General features: G+C 41.4%; 1 protein-coding gene across 4 annotated transcripts in view; it reads left to right on the forward strand.

The window, feature by feature from the left end:
- Positions 1 to 18,524, forward strand: part of TLE4 (transducin-like enhancer of split 4) — a 156,698-nt gene that overhangs the window by 129,813 nt on the left and 8,361 nt on the right. For 2 of the 4 annotated variants that reach the window (XM_011996881.1, XM_011996882.1), the window contains exons 8-18: positions 145 to 198; positions 1,014 to 1,166; positions 1,392 to 1,487; positions 2,385 to 2,517; positions 2,851 to 3,044; positions 3,890 to 3,966; positions 12,945 to 13,194; positions 14,270 to 14,517; positions 15,986 to 16,133; positions 16,660 to 16,810; positions 17,168 to 17,244. In XM_011996881.1, the coding sequence (XP_011852271.1) occupies positions 145 to 198; positions 1,014 to 1,166; positions 1,392 to 1,487; positions 2,385 to 2,517; positions 2,851 to 3,044; positions 3,890 to 3,966; positions 12,945 to 13,194; positions 14,270 to 14,517; positions 15,986 to 16,133; positions 16,660 to 16,810; positions 17,168 to 17,244 (1,581 nt within the window). The remainder of the gene's footprint in view (positions 1 to 144; positions 199 to 1,013; positions 1,167 to 1,391; positions 1,488 to 2,384; positions 2,518 to 2,850; positions 3,045 to 3,889; positions 3,967 to 12,944; positions 13,195 to 14,269; positions 14,518 to 15,985; positions 16,134 to 16,659; positions 16,811 to 17,167; positions 17,245 to 18,524) is intronic. The other 2 variants (XM_011996883.1, XM_011996884.1) reach the window with 2 other exon arrangements.

Consider the following 18,524-nt stretch of genomic DNA (forward strand, 5'->3'; position numbering starts at 1 on the left):
AGAAAATAGGACATTGTCAAGTATTTAACACTCTTTGGTTCAGCTCATCTTTATAAGATCTGAGGAATTAGTCTGGACTTATTTAGAGTAAATGTGGTATATTTTGTGGGAGGAGAAGATAATGCTTCTCACTTGTCAATGCAGGACAGCGATGGTGAGAAAAGTGATGACAACTTGGTGGTTGACGTTTCCAATGAGGTATGTTAGTGGCTACTTTAATTTTCTGCTCTTGTCCAGCCATATCAAAGACTAGTTGTCCAAACAATTAGTGTCCAAAATATTTTGAGATTTGTCATTTTGTTGTTGTTGTTGTTGTTTTTTGAGGCAGGGTCTTGTTCTGTTGCCCAGGCTAAAGTACAGTATTGCGACCACAGTTCACCACAGCCTTGAACTCCTACACTAAAGTGATTCTCCCTGCTCAGCCTCCCGAGTAGCTGGAACTACAGGCACACGCCACCATGCCTGGCTAATACTTAAATTTTTTGTGGAGATGAGGTCTCATTATGTTACCTAGGCTGGGCTCAAACTCCTGGACTAGGATTAATTACAGGTGTGAGCCACTGCACCTGGCCCAAAACATATTCTTGATTTCTAAAGGGACCCACTTTTTATTTACATTAAAATTATATACTACTGATTTTATGTGATTGATCTTTTCTTTTTTTTTTTGGTCGCTGTTCTTTTCTATGAAGAGTAAAGTGTCTTCTCTACCTCAGTGAAGGCACACCAGATCTCTGTGGTCAGCCTGCAGGTCTCGTTGACGTGCAATTGGCAGATGGGTGGGGTTTTGATTTTTCTTTGGGTTTTAAATAAGTACTATAAATACTATAATTTTGGGGCCCTCAATACTGAATATTTTCATTAGTAGTTTCAGTGAGTATTGTTATCTGTTCTAGCACATTTGTGCTTCTAAGCATGCATTAAATGCTTTTGGCTAGAAATGTCCACACCCAACAACCCCAGCGTTGTAAATGGGCTGTGCTTGCATTACTATCCATGATGTTCCTTTGTAGGATCCATCTTCCCCTCGAGGGAGCCCAGCACATTCCCCGAGAGAGAATGGCCTGGACAAGACACGCCTGCTCAAGAAAGATGCCCCGATTAGTCCAGCCTCTATTGCATCTTCCAGCAGTACTCCCTCCTCCAAATCCAAAGAACTTAGCCTTGTAAGTAGCTCCTTACCATCTCTCTGAGTGTGACCTCTGCCAATTTGATGTTTGAATTTGATGTTTTTATCTTTATATTTCTCACATTTTTTACAGGACTTTTATTTCCAAGTGTATATATATGTTCAGTATTTACGTTTAATTGGCAAAAGTATGTAGAGCAGAATAAGTTTACTAACTTGTTGGTGATGAGTGTTTATTTTGTGATTCTTTTTGCAAGGATAGAAGAGGGATATGGGGAAATTGAGTGAAACACGTCTTAGCGAAGATGAAAAATGCACACTGGGGTTACAGAGATGGTTTTGTCGCCTGTGGTTTATGGTAAATTTAGTTTGGGGCTTGAATGTGATTTTGTTGCTAGCTTTGTTTGAATTACCAAGCTACATATGACTGCAATAATTTTCCCTTCCTATCTAAAAAGTAATCTGTCATTTACAAAAGTCTACCTTGACTCACATCACAAATCACAAATGCAAAAATGAACTGCTCACCCATCAGGATAATCTCCCTGCACCCTATTCTTCTGTGGCTGTGTAGTTAATTGCAATTTTGTGTGGCGTGTCTTTTTTCCTCACCAGTTATTTCCTTGTAACATAACATTTAAAGAATAAAAAGACAAATTCAGTTTTCTAATAACCTCCGGAATTCACAGCTAAAGGAAAGGAAAATCCTCAATTGCTCTGCAAATTAGGGGGAATATGTCCGACAGAGGGCTAGATTGTTGGGTTTTTAAAATTTTATTTTATTTTCTCTTGGCCTTCTGGCATTCTTTTAATGGCACCTGCTCTCTGCTTAGTCTCTATGACAGTTCAGACTTGGATCTGTTTTCTAATGTGACCTGTTCACCAGGAAGCCTCTTATGACATGAGCATTCTGCCAGGAGCCCAAAGTTACCCCAGTCTTTACCAAAGCCACCGGCAAGTGGCCACAGTTAGGACATCCTGGTTTGTGAGCCTCATCTGACTCAGACCAATTTCCTAGAAATGAGCTACTCTCCTCAAAATTCAGCTTCAGTTTATGTCTTCCCAAATATTAGGTCTGCGGCCTCAAGGAACTCTTTTGTTTCTTTGTTAACGTTTCTATTAATGAAAATCAAGGCCCAAGCTGAAGAACCTCTTTCATTTTTTTTCTCCCTTCCTTTTCTTTACCTTTTTAATGTTTAAAATCATTGTTAAAATCATATTCTAATTGCTGGTACATGTCATTTCATCTCGTTAGAATGAAAAATCTACTACTCCTGTTTCAAAGTCCAATACCCCTACTCCACGAACTGATGCGCCCACCCCAGGCAGTAACTCTACTCCCGGATTGAGGCCTGTACCTGGAAAACCACCAGGAGTTGACCCTTTGGGTTAGTAAGAAAAAAGTGTTTTCTATATTTTTATGGTTGTTTTTAAATAATGTAAAGAGTACAGTACATTAAAAGTGCTAATGACCAGCACTGAATGGCTGTTAGACAACGTTACTTAACCTGAACTGAGCACCTGGGACCAACCTTGTCTGGCACATGGTAAGTGTTCAGTAGAACAGAGTGAATGAGTGAACTCTGAAGGCTTGAATGACTTTTGAGAATATTAAAATAAGCTCATTTGAACCATAGATTCTATTTTTTGACATGTTTACAAATGTCTTCACTGTTGTTTCCTGTGTTCTTCATTTTTCTTCCATCCATTTTGGTTTGCAGCCTCAAGCCTAAGGACCCCAATGGCAGTACCCTGTCCATATCCCACTCCATTTGGGATCGTGCCCCATGCTGGAATGAACGGAGAGCTGACCAGCCCCGGAGCGGCCTATGCTGGGCTCCACAACATCTCCCCTCAGATGAGCGCAGCTGCTGCTGCCGCCGCTGCTGCTGCTGCCTATGGGAGATCACCAGTGGTGCGTTTGTGAGCTTCACAAAATAATATTTTAGCACACAGAGGATTGTCATGCTTGATTGATTGCTTGATTGATTGAGACAGGGTCTCACTCTGTCACCCAGGCTGGAGTGCAGTGGCATGATCTTGGCTTACTGCAGCCTCCGCCTCCCAGGCTTAAGTGATCCTCCCACCTCAGCCTCCCAAGTAGCTCAGACTACGGCATGCGCCACCATGCCCAGCTAATTTTTAAAATTTTCCATAGGGGCAGGGTTTCACCATGTTGCCCAGTCTGGTCTCGAACTCCTGGCCTCATATGATCTACCTGCCACAGTCTCCCAAATTGCTAGGATTACAGGCATGAGCCACCATGCCTGGCCTATGTATTTGTTAATGTAATTTATATAATCTAAGGTATTTAGAGATCTGTGGGTATTTATAAATTAAGCTACATGTAATTATATCTTGAGATCCATTTTCTTTTGTAAGGTGAGGAAGTTTCTTTTTTATTTTATATGTCTTTTTTAAAGAATACTAATTTTAAATTTTCCAAAATGATACTAATTTTGGAAATTTCAGACGTACAGAATTAGATCACATAGTATAATGAATGTAATGACTCTGGTTTTACCATGAGCTTCAGTAATCATTAGTATAATTTTTTAATCTATGTTCCACCCTCAAGTGTGATACCATTAAATCCTAAACATTTTATCATTTCATCAGTGAATACTTCTGTGTATGTATCTCTGAAAGCTTATTTTTTAAGGATCTATTCTCCCAGGTTTTAGAATAGATTTTGAGAAGGATAAAACAAGTCGCATGTAACTGTGCTTATTTGTGTTGTTTGCTTGGGAAAAATTATAGGTGGGATTTGATCCACACCATCACATGCGTGTGCCAGCAATACCTCCAAACCTGACAGGCATTCCAGGAGGAAAACCGTGAGTACCTTTTTGCCTCTGTACTCACTGTGTGTCAAACTCAGGTCCCTTGCTGACCTGACCCCTTAGACTTTGAGTACCACTTGACAGTGTTGAGGGAGTTCCCATGACTTGTATTTTTTACCTTGCAAAGTATTTTTCATTTTCTCTTAGCAGAAGAAGAGAAGTAATGAAGTGGGGTTTTGCAGTGTAAAATTTTGAGCTTTAATATGTAAATGCAAATTGCAGAAGCATCTCCAGTAGTCAGGTCTTCTCTACATCTGTTGCAGATTTCAAGGCAATTCTTTGTTCCCAAAGTCTGATTATTATGTGCAAACCTGGATGTTCAAAATTTGAATATGTTGGGAAAAGACATGCCAAACTTCAAAAGCTGAAAGGAAATAAGGGCACTCTTACGCTAAGTTCTGTTTTCAGAAAAGGTGACTTGCTCAGTTGGCTTCTTATACTGTGCTGTGGGCATCTGGAGCCTCTGTATTCACAGATTCCTTGAGTTAGGAAAGACAAAACACAACACACCAGTTGTTCTAGCCTCCTCTTGTACATTGTGATCTCTCACCAGAACTCATTCCACATACTTTATTTTAATCTAATGCACCTTTTTATTACTACGTAGTCACAGTTGTCTCTGCTAATTGGCTTCATCTTCCCAGAAACAAAGATTTTACTATAAAGTAGCACTGGCTCTTTCTTTAAAATCCCAGCTGGCTGCTTTCTCTCTCCTCTCCTTTGGGAAGCCTCCCCCGCAGATCCTCCATGGCCTTGTTAGTCACCTGTGTGTGTGCATTTATTCTCATCACTCTGTCCGTGGGCATCCCCTCTGTCACTACACATGCTGTATATGTGCTGCCTCCCCAGTCTCCAGGGCTATCCAGACCTGACCCTCAGTAGCAGCTCAAAGCCCCTTCTCCCAGAGGCTTCCCTGGTAGCTTGCCTGCCTTGAGGCATTTTGTTCTTACTGTCCTTCTTCCTGCAAAACTTTCTGTGGCTTAGTGTCTCATTTAGTTATCTAAGATGTCATTATGTCAGAGCGTTCTGCCCTGACAGCCCTATTATCCCTCTCTCCCTTCCTCCGTATTATTCTCTCCTGTTCTACTACCTTTTTAATGCTTATTTATAGCCATTTTCTGCCTCTCCCTCTTGCCTATAAGTTCCATGAAAGCAGAACAGAGCTTTCTGTTGTTTGGTTATAGAAGTAGTCTCACTGCCTAGAATGGCACCTGGTTCGTAGTGGTGACAGTATGGGTTTGCTCAGGGAACGGATATGTGCTGGTCTCTCTTCTTGGACCTCCCATTGCTTGTTTATTCACTCCCTCACACTCGGGCACCTAGTTTTCACCCTGGTGTTAATTGCGTGCCCTCTTCTCCCCACATCCCTTCAGTGTTGCCTAACCTAGACCCTTTCTTTACTTTCCATCTGAGGAATCCGAATCTCAGTTCTTCCTTTTGTAACATATTAATACTTCTCCACAGACTCTACCCTAACCTTCCTTGTTGCATCAAACACAGTGCTGGCTCCATAGCCAAGTTGCTTGGTAAATATTTGACTGATTAATAGGGGAGAAAAGACAAATTAGAGTTCCTCAAGAGTTGAAGGTATGAATATCAGTTACCATAAAATTCTGTATACCTGTGCGTGTTTTGCAAATAGTTGTTGACTGACTGACAACTCTTATTGACCAAGAACTCTGAGGTATTTGAAGGTGAAAATTGGGCTATTTCAAGCAATGCTAAATAACAAGGTAGTACGATTAATCAAATAATGACCCAGATACCTACAAGTTCCATATGAACTTGTGGGGAAAGTGGAAGGGTTCCTTTAGGGAAGAAGTACTATCTCTTTTTTATGGTCACTTCTTAGGTAACCAACAGTTGTACCCAGAGCTACAGCATAACCACTAGAGTGAATGAGATGATGCCTCTTGCCTCAGCTGCTGCTTTGAGGCACAAGGGGTGTAAGTGTCTTTAAGGAAACACCTTGGCTAGGGGATTTGGACCAGTTAAACCACTGTGGAGTCACAGCTGCTCTGACTCAGGTCGTGCTTCTGAGTCTTGAGCTGACTTCCCTTCATCAGTTTTGACTTTTGGTTTTATAAAATGTTTAAACATTATAAAATGGTTAAATGTTTAAGGTCATTTTGGGTGGGTTAATGGATTAGAGGATTGTTGAGAATTTGTGTTTATGAGAGTAACAGTCACAACTACTGCAATTGGCAAATGACACTTTACCAGGAAAATGACACTTTACCAAAAAGCATGTGGTGCAGTCAACAGAGTATGGTTTTGGGAGTGTGACAGATCCCAGTTTGAATTTAGACTCCACCAGTTGAATTTAGACTCTTCTCTCCACTGAGAGGAGTGGCTTTATGCACAGTTTCTTTGTGAGCTTCAGTCGGCTCACTGAATCAGGGATGGCACCTCCTCAACAAGAAGGGTGTGAAGATAGGAAGTAAGATAATATGTTGTGTGTTCATTGAGTGCCACATTTGTTACATGGTGGCTGTTTAGTCAACCCCAGCCTTATTTCCCTTTCAGCTTTGTCCCAGCATATTATCCGTTTTTCAGCTAGCTATGTAATAGGAGGTACAGTGTGTTTTAGAGGCAGAAGTGACCCAAGAAGATGGGTCATTATGTAACAGCATGTTACATAATGTGTGTCTTTATGTAACAGCATGAAGGCATATAAAGTTATATTGACTTATATGCCCATAGAGATAATATACTTTTATTATAGATTTTTATAGCAGAAATGAATATAACAGTTATGTGGCTCTCCAGATCATAAGATATAGAATTGTGCAACATTGTCTTGTGCATATTTTTCAAAACAAAACTTTAAGTGTGCTAGAAAATAAAACAAAAAATCATCCATCCTCCTCCATCACACATACCCACAATGTAACTACCTTTCTCCAGAAAGACTTATAAAAGTTGTGCGTCTCTGTTCTAATTATTTCACACAATGAATTGCTAGATATTATCAGAAATTGTGATTAAATGCATGTTCCAAATTAATAAAATGGTGTTTATTATATAATTCTCATTGAGTACTCTTGTCCAGGTGAATTAGCAGAGGTTCTACTCCATATATAATTGGAATGACAACATAGTTTAATTTCAACATAAGCCAAAAATGGCCTTTCTCCTTCACCTGCTACTCAAATGAGACTTCTATGGCTAGTGCATAAGTATTTGATTAAAATCACGGTACTGATTGTATGGGATATGACATGTGAACAGAGCAAAAATAAAAGATCTCAGGTTAGTGGATTATAGGCTGCTCACAATTCAGAAATCTGACTCTTTTGCATTGGTTTATTTTTATAAAGCAAGATTTTCAAATGAGAATAATGCCTGATACATGGTAAAAACCTTCAACAAGTGTTTGTTGGCTAACTCTGGTCTGTGTGCTACTTAGAACCAAGGTTTTCTATCATACGTCAATGTAAAATACAATAACTAGACCTCGTTGTGACCTCAAGGTCGAATCCCATCTTGTGACACATTGGAAATGTGGAGAAGGTGTTGTGCACGTGAGAGATGAGCACAGCACAGCAGAACTGGGCCTCAGAAAGGAGAATGAGGGGAAGGTGGGAAAGCCAGCAACCTTCTTTAAATATGCAGGGTCTTTGTCAAGATGATAATCCATATATAATGAGTTTGATACACATGTTTTTAAAAAAGCAAATTGCATGTGTCTGGATTGTTCAAAGTGTAATTATGTCAGAAAGTCCAAGCCTAGCATTTTCTTCAACTGTCTCTTATTCTCCTCGCCATGTTTGTTGGAGAGCCACTCTGCTCGTAGCAGCTTAACCTGTGGGGTGTATGTTTGTGTTGAGAGGAGTTCAGGTCACTCTATTTCTCTCCCTCCAGCCCTGTATTTCTAGTTATTTGTTGGGCATCTTAGCTAGGGATCTTCAGTGTATGTTACTTGCACCACAAATTCGTTATATCCAGAAAGTACTTTTGTAAATTAGGTCCTCTTCCCAGTTTGCCACTTTTTTGGTAACTACAAGTACCACGTTTCTTTTTTCCTGAGCTCAGAAACTCAGTTACTGTAGCTCCTCCTCACATCTCATCAATTTAGTCCTATAGGATTTTATGTCCACTGTACCTTCTGACTTGTCATCCTTGCCGTTGCCTAGTTCGGGCCCCCCAGTACCTCTTATTTCAATTGTTGGAATAATTGTTGTTGTTGTTGTTTGAGAGAAAGTCTCGATCTGTCACCCAGGCTGGAGTGTAGTGGCTTAATCTCAGCTCACTGCAACCTCTGCCTGCTGGGTTCAAATGATTCACATGCCTCAGCCTCCCAAGTAGCTGGGATTACAGGCACATACGCCACCATGCCTGGCTAATTAGACATGAGGTTTCACTGACTGGTCTCCGACCTCCTGACCTCAAGGTCCATCCCCCTTGGCCTCCCAAAATGCTGGGATTGCAGATGTGAGCTACCACGCCCAACAGGAATAATTGTTTTTAATTCCTCCTGTCCATCCTAATCCTTGCTACTAAGTTGATTTTATGAATAGCTTTGCCCAGTAATGGCACACTCCCTCTATCCCTCAAAAATCCCTTCAGTCAATTCTGGGAAGGTCTCAGGCTGGCATTCTGGTCCTTCCCTTTTATAGCATTACATTGATTTAATTGTATAGAGATATAGATCTGGTATGTTTTTTCAGACTATGCTTGGCCAGTTCCTCTATCCATCTACTATGTGGTTATTATTGAATGAATTCCTGGATTAAAACCAGCTCATTTCGCCTCATCCTTTTGGGACTTTTGTTCTCTGCTCTTCTTGCTATCTGGAATATTTTTTCCATCTTTGTCTTTACTTGATGATATCTTTTCACTCTTTAAAAACCCATTTCTATTACCATGTCTCTCTCTCATGCAACATAAGCTCTATCTTTCCTTTTCAGAACACTTCAGAATACTTTCCATCAGAATGTGACCTGATACTGTAGTCACTTCTGTACCTTTCTCTCATCATGCTAACTAGATTGTTAGTCACTTGTGGGCAAGACCAGGTACATTACCTAATTTTGTATCCTTAGCATGACATTTGCGTCAGAGTGTATGGATGGGAGATACTTAATATATTGTTGCATTAAATGAGTTAGAAACAGAATCGTCCTTTGCGCCTGGGTTTCCCTGATTCCTAGCTGTGTTGACTTCCCTCATACCTTCCAGGAGTCTTTGCTAGTTACAGTCAAAGAGTCTATCGAAATCTGATATTTAATAAGTATGTACTAGAGCTTTATTGTTGCCAGTTCTGAGTGCCTTCTATGTATATTAATAGTGAACAGAGGGCCACATGAATGAAAGCAGGCTCTTGGAATTCATCTGGACTCTTGAAAGGACTCTTTCCGGGAACATAGTAGGTGCTCACAGAGTGGCTGTGATTGAGGTGAAGGCTGTCCTGTTGAAGACCTTGAAGGAAATGGTGTGCCTGGGTTCTTAACTATTTAAAATCTCAGTGCTCTTTAAAAACCATTTAGTGATTCTAGACTAGAGAATGAGATGACTTTCCTAATAAATTATCATTAAGAATGTATAACACCATCTAAACTTGGAATAATCTTCCTTTCCCTTCCTTTAAGATTTAGTCTTCATGACCTCCTAATTGCTAAATCAATTAGCCTTTTTCTCGGTCGTCATCCCTCAGAACCTCCGCCTTTAAGGAGCATTACTGCCGCCTTCTCCTTGTCTGAACTGAAATCTGGCCGTCTCCTGAGGTCACCCCTTCACCTGCAGCTCCATACGGGGTGACCTTTCCATTTCATTCGCTGACCTCAGCACCAGCAGTGGGGTTAATAACAGCTGTGGTTGCCACCCCTTCCCCAGCCTTGCCAAGAACAGAACTTTTCTACCTGTTTATGAAAACTTTGCTCCTTTCAGGCTCTTGCCATCGGACTACCTCCTCCTCCACCTTGTTGGAAGTATTTCCCCAGTATATTAAAGACTTGATACACGGCTGAGAGTCTGCCAGCACCCAGAGGCTGCCGTAATCCTGGTTGACTCTGGTATCTACAAAGACAACCCCCCAACATCTTCATCGTGGTCTTGGACCCCCTCATCTCTAGTGAACATCTGCCCTCCTCACCTTCAGTTACCTGTATTGACATGTTCACAAAGAAGAGCTTGTCATCACCCCTGTGTCCCCTCCAAATTCTAATCATCCCATCCACACAACCTACTGTGGCTCCAGTCAGCCAGAGTGCTCCACGTTCTATTTCCAACTTACCACTGTCTCCCAAGCTCTAGCCACTTCTTCTCCCCTGGATTACTGTGTAATCCCCAGACTAGTTGTCTTTTCATTTTGCCACCTACACTCCATTCTTCACCCAACAATCAGAAGATCATTTGAAGACGTTAACTGAATCGTGTCACTTTTTTTTGCACAAGTCTCCAGATTCATATTCGTACTCATCACAGCCTACATGGCCCTTTTTAGTTTGGCCTTACCTGTCCCTTCATATCCTATATGCTCTCCATCGAATGCACTCTGGCCTCCTGGCTTATTTCTGGTCAAGGCCTTTGCATTTGCCGTTCCCTCTGCCTGGCACATTCCCCGTTACTTATTTGTAAGACCTGTGTCGTTCCTTCAGCTCTCAGCCCATATGCTGCCTCTTCAGAGAGGGCCACCTGACGGCCACTCTGTGCACCCCTACTCTGTTATCTGAAACTGTGTGTGTATATTTAATGCTATTTTCCACTGTCTGAGGTTACTTATTTATATTTATCTGTTACCTGTTTCCCCCTCTAGGATGTAGATTAGTGTAAGGATTGGGACTTTGTCAGTATTGTTCACCTCTGATTTCCCAGCACCTGATGGTAACTAGAACATACGAGGCATTTAGGAAGTATTTGCTGAATAAATGAATAATTAGCATGCGCTCTTGCTCTGGCCTTTGAATTTGCCATACTCCTAATCATCATACTATTTTCAGACAATTTGTACCCATTCTTAATATTGCAGCCCCATTGCCATTTCCTCTGTCCTTTTCACTCTGTCAAATTCCTAGACTACCATGCATTGTTCTTCACACTGCCCATCTGACATTTTGATAGTTATTTATGTGCATATCTCACTAATGAATGTGCCCCTCAGGCTGTAACTTCAGGAGAACAAGGTGTGTGCATTTCTTTCTTATTCCATTCTTACCATAGTGCTTGGCACACTGGGATACTCAAGAAATGTGTGTTAAGTGAATGAATCTTAGTAAATTGTCATGTGATTGAACATCTTCTCCCCCTTTCTGTTTTATTATCTCTACTAAAAATTTAATTCCATGACTACTCTGGCTGGAGATTCCTTAAATGTCCACATTCTTTGGGATTCTGTATCTGGTCTGCTTCTCACTGCATAATCTGCTCTGGGATTCTTATTTCCGTCCCCTTAGCTTCAGACATCACTTCTTTATGGATGATTTCTAACCTGACCTCTCTCCTGAATCATAGCTGTTTGGATTTCTGCCCTGAAGTTCAAGAAAACCAATTCCTTCACCTCCCTGTAGGTGTACCCTTGAGTTATGCTTCCCTGTCATCTTCACTAGGTAATGCAGTCTACGTGGTCACCCAGGTTCTAAGCCCTAGGGTCCTCTTCAGCATCTCTCTCTCAGGTCACCCATCCAGTGTATCTCCAAGTCCTGTTGATTTGATGCAAGAAACGTCTTCTGTCCATTGGCTTCCTAGCTTCCCACATCCTTCCCCTCCAGCAAGTCTCACGTACTATGTTCTTCTACAACACTCTGTCATCTGCAGAGGAAGTAAGCCTGCCACTGTCTGGTGCCTTCATCTTCCGCAGCCTCAATGCATGCTTCGTTTTTTCTGGGAACATTCAGGTGGTTGAGGGCCATTCGATAATGGACTGAATTTTGATGAATGTGGCCGGCCTGTAAATTTTTGCATTAAGGAACGATAAACTTTTAATTTAATTCTACAGCTTCCGCAGTTTGGTCCAGCCTCCTGTCCTTTGTGCACCCACAATGCTTTCCCTTGGTGTGTCTTTTGTGAACTACTTTCCGTAAGCAGAGCAGATTCCCAAGCTCCGTGCCCAAGTAGAATAGCATTGTTTCTAAAATGGGCTGTTGCCTGTGATAGTCCCCAGTATAGGCCCAGCTGCCGCCTGCTTGCCTCTGGTGTCTTCTGCTTCCAGAAACATGCATCACAATAGCCTCACTCGCCCCTTCCTGACTTTAGTGCCCTAAAAATAAAAATGAGTGTGTTGAGGGAGATGCTCTTACTTAAGTTGCATTTTAGAACCAAATGCTTTCACCACCTGAGGGCTTTCCCTGGAAACGAACTGGAGATGGAACTGCTGAGAGATACTCACAGGCGGGCCTTTGGGGCTGTCAGGACGCTTTTTTAGGTTCTCATTCCATTTGGATTTTTTAGAATTTGTGATTGTCAAGTCTGATCAAGGTTTTAAACTAGGGCTTTATCATTTTGTTTTTCTTTTCACATCTGTCATTTCAACATCTAAGCCTAGAGGCTTTCAACTCCTTAAGCTTCCTGATTTTGGCCTACTCATCTCCCTTAGTAAGTCCCTTGCCTGAAGTGAATTGATCTGTAGGCAAGGCCTCATCACAGGCCTCTGATTCATCCAAAGGAGAAGGCAATGCAGGTTTATAGAGAATCCCTGAAGGTGGCTACTGCACTTGACATTGGTTATCTCATTGAATTCTGTGAGGTATGGGTAGCATTCTCTTCATTTTAGAGATTAGAACTGCAGTTTAGAGAGTCTAAGTAACTACTGATGTCTCACAGCAGTTTGTACAGAGTCAGCCTGAGATCTAGCTCTGTAGCAGCCTAGCTGTATGATTCTGGAAATTATGTTCTTTACACTGTATGGGTAAATTCGATTTGTTCGTAAATCACAAGTGGCACTGAAGGTGTTTTATTTCTCATCTCATTACACTGAACAGTTAAGGGACATTTTTTACATTCCCCTCTTTCTTTTTTCCTCTCCATTGCCTTAGAGCATACTCCTTCCATGTTAGCGCAGACGGTCAGATGCAGCCTGTCCCATTTCCCCCCGATGCCCTCATCGGACCCGGAATCCCCCGGCATGCTCGCCAGATCAACACCCTCAACCACGGGGAGGTGGTGTGCGCAGTGACCATCAGCAACCCCACGAGACACGTGTACACAGGCGGGAAGGGCTGCGTCAAGGTCTGGGACATCAGCCACCCTGGCAATAAGAGTCCTGTCTCCCAGCTCGACTGTCTGGTGAGTGAACATGGATGAACAAGACTTAGACTTTCATTCAGAAAACAGGAGGAGCTGATGAGAGAACTGTATGTATGAGCAACACCACACAGTATTGATCCCAGGTGGATAGTTGCTCTTCAGGGGATTGCAGTCTTTCACTTAGAGTATGTCTTTTGCTTCCTAGAGACACAGTGATCTAGTTCTTCATGTGTGGCATGTGCACCATACTGATTTCATTAACTCTGCCTCCCATGGGAAAAGACAAACCTCTTGTTTTCCCCTCCGATGGTTAAGCAAACTAAGAGCCCATACAGTGACTTTATGAGCATGCACCTAAATATCATCTGTCACATGTAAAGAGTAACTTACTGCCTCATGTGGCAAATACTAGATAGCCCCTCAGCTGCTACATTGGCCTTAGCCCTTGAGTTCTTTAGGAAATGTCAGTTTAGTAGAATTTTTGCTATAGCATGAGGCTACATCAATTGAACATAATTAAATATACGTAAGATTCCCGTAACCTCATGAGCTAGGAGGAACTTTTTTTTTTTCTGTTACTTAACACTCCATGATCAAGTCTTACCTCTGGTGCAGCTTCATCAAACGCATGATGCCCTTTAGTCACGTAATGCAGGCCCAGGCAAAAGGAACAGACTGCCAGGGAGATATCCCTGAAACTTTCTTGCCATCAGTAGCAGGACCTTTCAGCAGCAGAACTGAGCCTGAGTCTACCAAGGTTCCAGGTTTGGATACTCCAAGACTGTAAGAGCTCCTACATTAGTGTACGTGTGTATCTGTGTGTGCAGATGATGCAAGCAGTTGGTTAATTTGGTGCTGGTGGGAGTGGGTCTAGAGCTTTGCATTTTGATGCTAATTAAGATTAAATATCTCAGTACTACATTTTGTAGATCAAGTTTAAGTACTTCCCTAATTTCATGTAATTTTCTAGCATTAATCCACTTTATCATTGTCATAAGTATAAATGGCTCATTAAACCAGGAGGGAACACAATACTTTTATGGATTTCTGCTCTCATGTTAATGCTGTTTTCCTTTCCTCATGAGTAATCTCTTGATGGTTTTTGTCTCTACAGAACAGGGATAACTACATCCGTTCCTGCAGATTGCTCCCTGATGGTCGCACCCTAATTGTCGGAGGGGAAGCCAGTACTTTGTCCATTTGGGACCTGGCGGCTCCAACCCCACGCATCAAGGCAGAGCTGACATCCTCGGCCCCCGCCTGCTATGCCCTGGCCATCAGCCCCGATTCCAAGGTCTGCTTCTCATGCTGCAGCGATGGCAACATCGCTGTGTGGGATCTGCACAACCAGACCTTGGTGAGGTAGGTTAGCAGGATCTGTTACCAGGTTGTGAGGAGGAGCCGATTTTACCATATTTTGCCAAAGTACTGTGTATGTAGGTATGGGGTGTGTGTGTGTGTGTGTGTGTGTAAAGGAATATCTTACTAAAAATTGTTCAGAACAGGTCCATTTTAAGATGTTAAAAACAAATTATCAGTATAAAAATCTGGTTTTCTATAGTACTTGAACTTCATAAAATGAGGTTTTTTTCTTCCTTGACATTATACTAAAGCATCACCAATTTGTTTTAACAAAATGAGGTCAGTTTGACATAATTAATATACATAAGGTTTCCATGACCTCATGAGCTCCTTAGACATCTGTAATTTGCCATCTGTGTTTGCTAACAAACCATTACTGTTGATAGAGCCTCATTGAGAAGATTTACAGTATATGGTACTGTCTTGGGTGCCATAGACATCAGTGTATGGTACTGGCTTGAGTGCCATAGACATCTAACAGGTTCATTCCTTCAGCAGGTATTTAGCAACTCCCATGGGCCTATGCACTGTATTGGGTGCAACTCATTCTGAAATGGTCTAGATTATCTGTTGTCCCACCTTTGAGGTTGGATAGATAAAACTTGACAAGTGAGATTATAAAGGGTTGGTGTTGGTAGATGGGAAAAGCTCTGAAACGATTCTCTAGGTGTCAATACCTAAGAGATTAGCAAGCAAGTAGAATGATCAGCTACAGAGTATGAAAAGGTTGTAATCAGAGGTAGCTACAAGTCATGTGTGTGAAAGAAGAGGACTTTACTATCTGTTATTTCAAAGGACTGAAACCTATAGATTCCAAAACAAATCATCACTTTCATTGCTTATCAGGCAGGCTCTTATGTGAAGCTGCTTCTAACCCTTTTTTCTCCTGGTGACCTTGGTACATTTTGCCATGAGTGATTCCTGGGCCAGTAGTTCACACTGAGTATCTTTTCCAGGTGCCTTACTTGAGAGCCTCGCCTTCCGTCTTGCACAGCCACCCACAGACACATTGCTGCTCATTGGCAGGACTAGTTCTGTCGCTCCCTGTGCCATCCCCAGTCCTTTCTAAAAGGGAAAATTAAATTCTCTCTCCCTCATAGCACAGTGTTAGAATAGGTCTCAGAATATATCTTTGATTAGTTCATATACGTGTAGGCGTGTTTCCTTTTGTTAATTTCAGATTTTTTTTTCCATTAGTAATATCAATCATGTTTTCATGAAAAAGTAATTAGAAGAATTCCTAAGTATTCAAAATCAAGCAAAAAGTACAGGACATTTGGCATCTCCGTTAAACTTTAATCTCTTCGTATATGCTTTGTTACTACTTTGAATAATTAGAAACCATAATAAACCAAAATGAAATCTACAAATAAGGCCTGGATTGAAATTGAATCATCAAGGAATTCTAAATTGAGTTTAACTAAAAGCTGACTTTTCAAGGGCTTTCCCTCCATTTTGACATTTTCAGGCAATTCCAGGGCCACACGGACGGAGCCAGCTGTATTGACATTTCTAATGATGGCACCAAGCTCTGGACGGGCGGTTTGGACAACACGGTGAGGTCCTGGGACCTGCGTGAGGGGCGGCAGCTGCAGCAGCACGACTTCACCTCCCAGGTATGATCTGTGGCTGAGGCATTTCAAAGATAGGGTTTTAGGCTGAGGTGGGCAGATCACCAGGTTGGGAAATCAAGACCATCCTGGCCAACATGGTGAAACCCCATCTCTACTAAAAGTACAAAACTTAGCTGGGCATAGTGGCATGCGCCTGTAAATCCTGGCTACTCAGGAGGCTGTGGCAGGAGAATCGCTTGAACCTAGGAGGCTGAGATTGCGCCACTGCACTCCAGCCTGGCGACAGAGCAAGACTCTGTCTCAAAATAAAAAAAATTAAAAAGATACAGTTTTATGAAACATATCACCTACTGAAAGAAGAGGCAGTTCACTTACCGTGTGATGTCACTTTTGATTCTGGATTAACCACTTTGAAATCAGCCATTTGACTTTGGTTTTCCCCTGTACAATTCAAATTATCTTGATTTTCTTCATAATGTAAGTAGTATCTGTAGAAGGGATAGTACCTCCCAGATGAAAGAAGTGTGTCCACTGTGGCCACTGTCACCATCACCTGTTTTAATTCTAGATCTTTTCTCTGGGCTACTGCCCAACTGGAGAGTGGCTTGCAGTGGGGATGGAGAACAGCAATGTGGAAGTTTTACATGTCACCAAGCCAGACAAATACCAACTACATCTTCATGAGAGCTGTGTGCTGTCGCTCAAGTTTGCCCATTGTGGTAAGCAAGCACGTTTTGTCCATTTTCTGTCAACCAGAATTGCTCCTTCCCCCTTCCTGTGTTTTTATTTCCAAGTTGAATCCTTGAGTTCATTACCATGCCCCTCTTCAGAATTCTATTACTTCCTGATACATGCCTGCTTCCCCAACACCATGTAATTTTCTGGCATTAATCCACTTTAACCTTAAGGATTAATGACTCATTAAATCCAGAAAGATAGACTTTATTTTTGAAGCAAAAGTTACTTTTTTACAAATGAATGAGTTTTCTGTGAATAGTTTGATGTTCTATAAAGCACATCTTGGTGTCTGACAAAGTAACACAAACATTGCCTTTCTCAAAACCCTTTACCTGTAGGCAAATGGTTTGTAAGCACTGGAAAGGACAACCTTCTGAATGCCTGGAGAACACCTTATGGGGCCAGTATATTCCAGGTAACATGGAACTTGTTAACTACCACTTATGTTTGTTTAATCAAACTCTCTGTGCATTCTCTCAGATTAATAATGTGCAGAAGTGTCCTGGCAGGTCAGAGCTAGTATTATGCACATTGTACAGAGAAGGAAACTGTGTCCAAGGGGAGGTTAAGTGTCACAGCAAAGCCATGGAACTGGGGATAGTCCCCAGTGTTCTGCACTCAGAGCCAGTGCTGTGCCTGATTCGGTGCTGACTGTTGCTTCATCATCAATTCCTTTTTGGAGTAGAGGTTTTATGTCTTCTGGGAATTTTGTACATGTATGCCTTTTTTAATTTTTAATTTTAAAAGTCGAGCATTTTGCTTAAATATGCTCTTGTTAGTAGTAGTAGTTTTTTTATTTTTCCAAAGAAGAGTGCTATGAAAACGTTTGATAAAAATCAGTTTTATAAACTTTTACTTTTCCTGTTGACTCAGTGGAACTTTGCATAGCTTGTGAAATTATTTGTAGAAGGACCAAATTGTAGACATAGTACCCATATATGCACGTGTACACACACACTCTCTCCTCCTCTCTCCTACTGGTACGTGAGAATTTCATAGGCAAGGTGAAAGACTTGCCTTTATTAACCTTCTATATTTAGGATGTTATTTCCTAGTGTTCTTTTCTAGAAGTAATATAATAGACTTGCAGTTTTCTTGACCAAGTGGTATTAAGTCATCATAAAGTAGATTAATTCCATCGAATCCAAAATAGTATGCAAGATAATAAGTAGGGCAAAAAAAGCCAATTGTTGCAGTCATGAAGCTTCTAATTTATTTTTTTTATTTATTTTTCTTTTTTATTATATTTTAAGTTCTAGGGTACATGTGCACAACATGCAGGTTTATTACATATGTGTACATGTACCATGTTGGTGTGCTGCACCCATTAACTTGTCATTTACATTAGGTATATCTCCTAATGCTATCCTTCCCCACTCCCCCCACCCCACAACAGACTTCAGTGTGTGATGAAGTGACATCACTTCCTGTGTCCAAGTGATCTCATTGTTCAACTCCCACCTATGAGTGAGAACGTGCAGTGTTTGGTTTTCTGTTCTTGCAATAGTTTGCTGAGAATGATGGTTTCCAGCTGCATCCATGTCCCTACAAAGGACACAAACTCATCCTTTTTTATGGCTGCATAGTATTGCATGGTGTATATGTGCCACATTTTTTTAATCCAGTTTGTCACTGATGGGCATTTGGGTTGGTTCCAAGTCTTTGTTGTTGTGAATAGTGCCGCAATAAACATAC

This window comes from Mandrillus leucophaeus, unplaced genomic scaffold (assembly GCF_000951045.1).
Source record: "Mandrillus leucophaeus isolate KB7577 unplaced genomic scaffold, Mleu.le_1.0 Scaffold529, whole genome shotgun sequence".
Classification (NCBI taxonomy): domain Eukaryota; kingdom Metazoa; phylum Chordata; class Mammalia; order Primates; family Cercopithecidae; genus Mandrillus; species Mandrillus leucophaeus.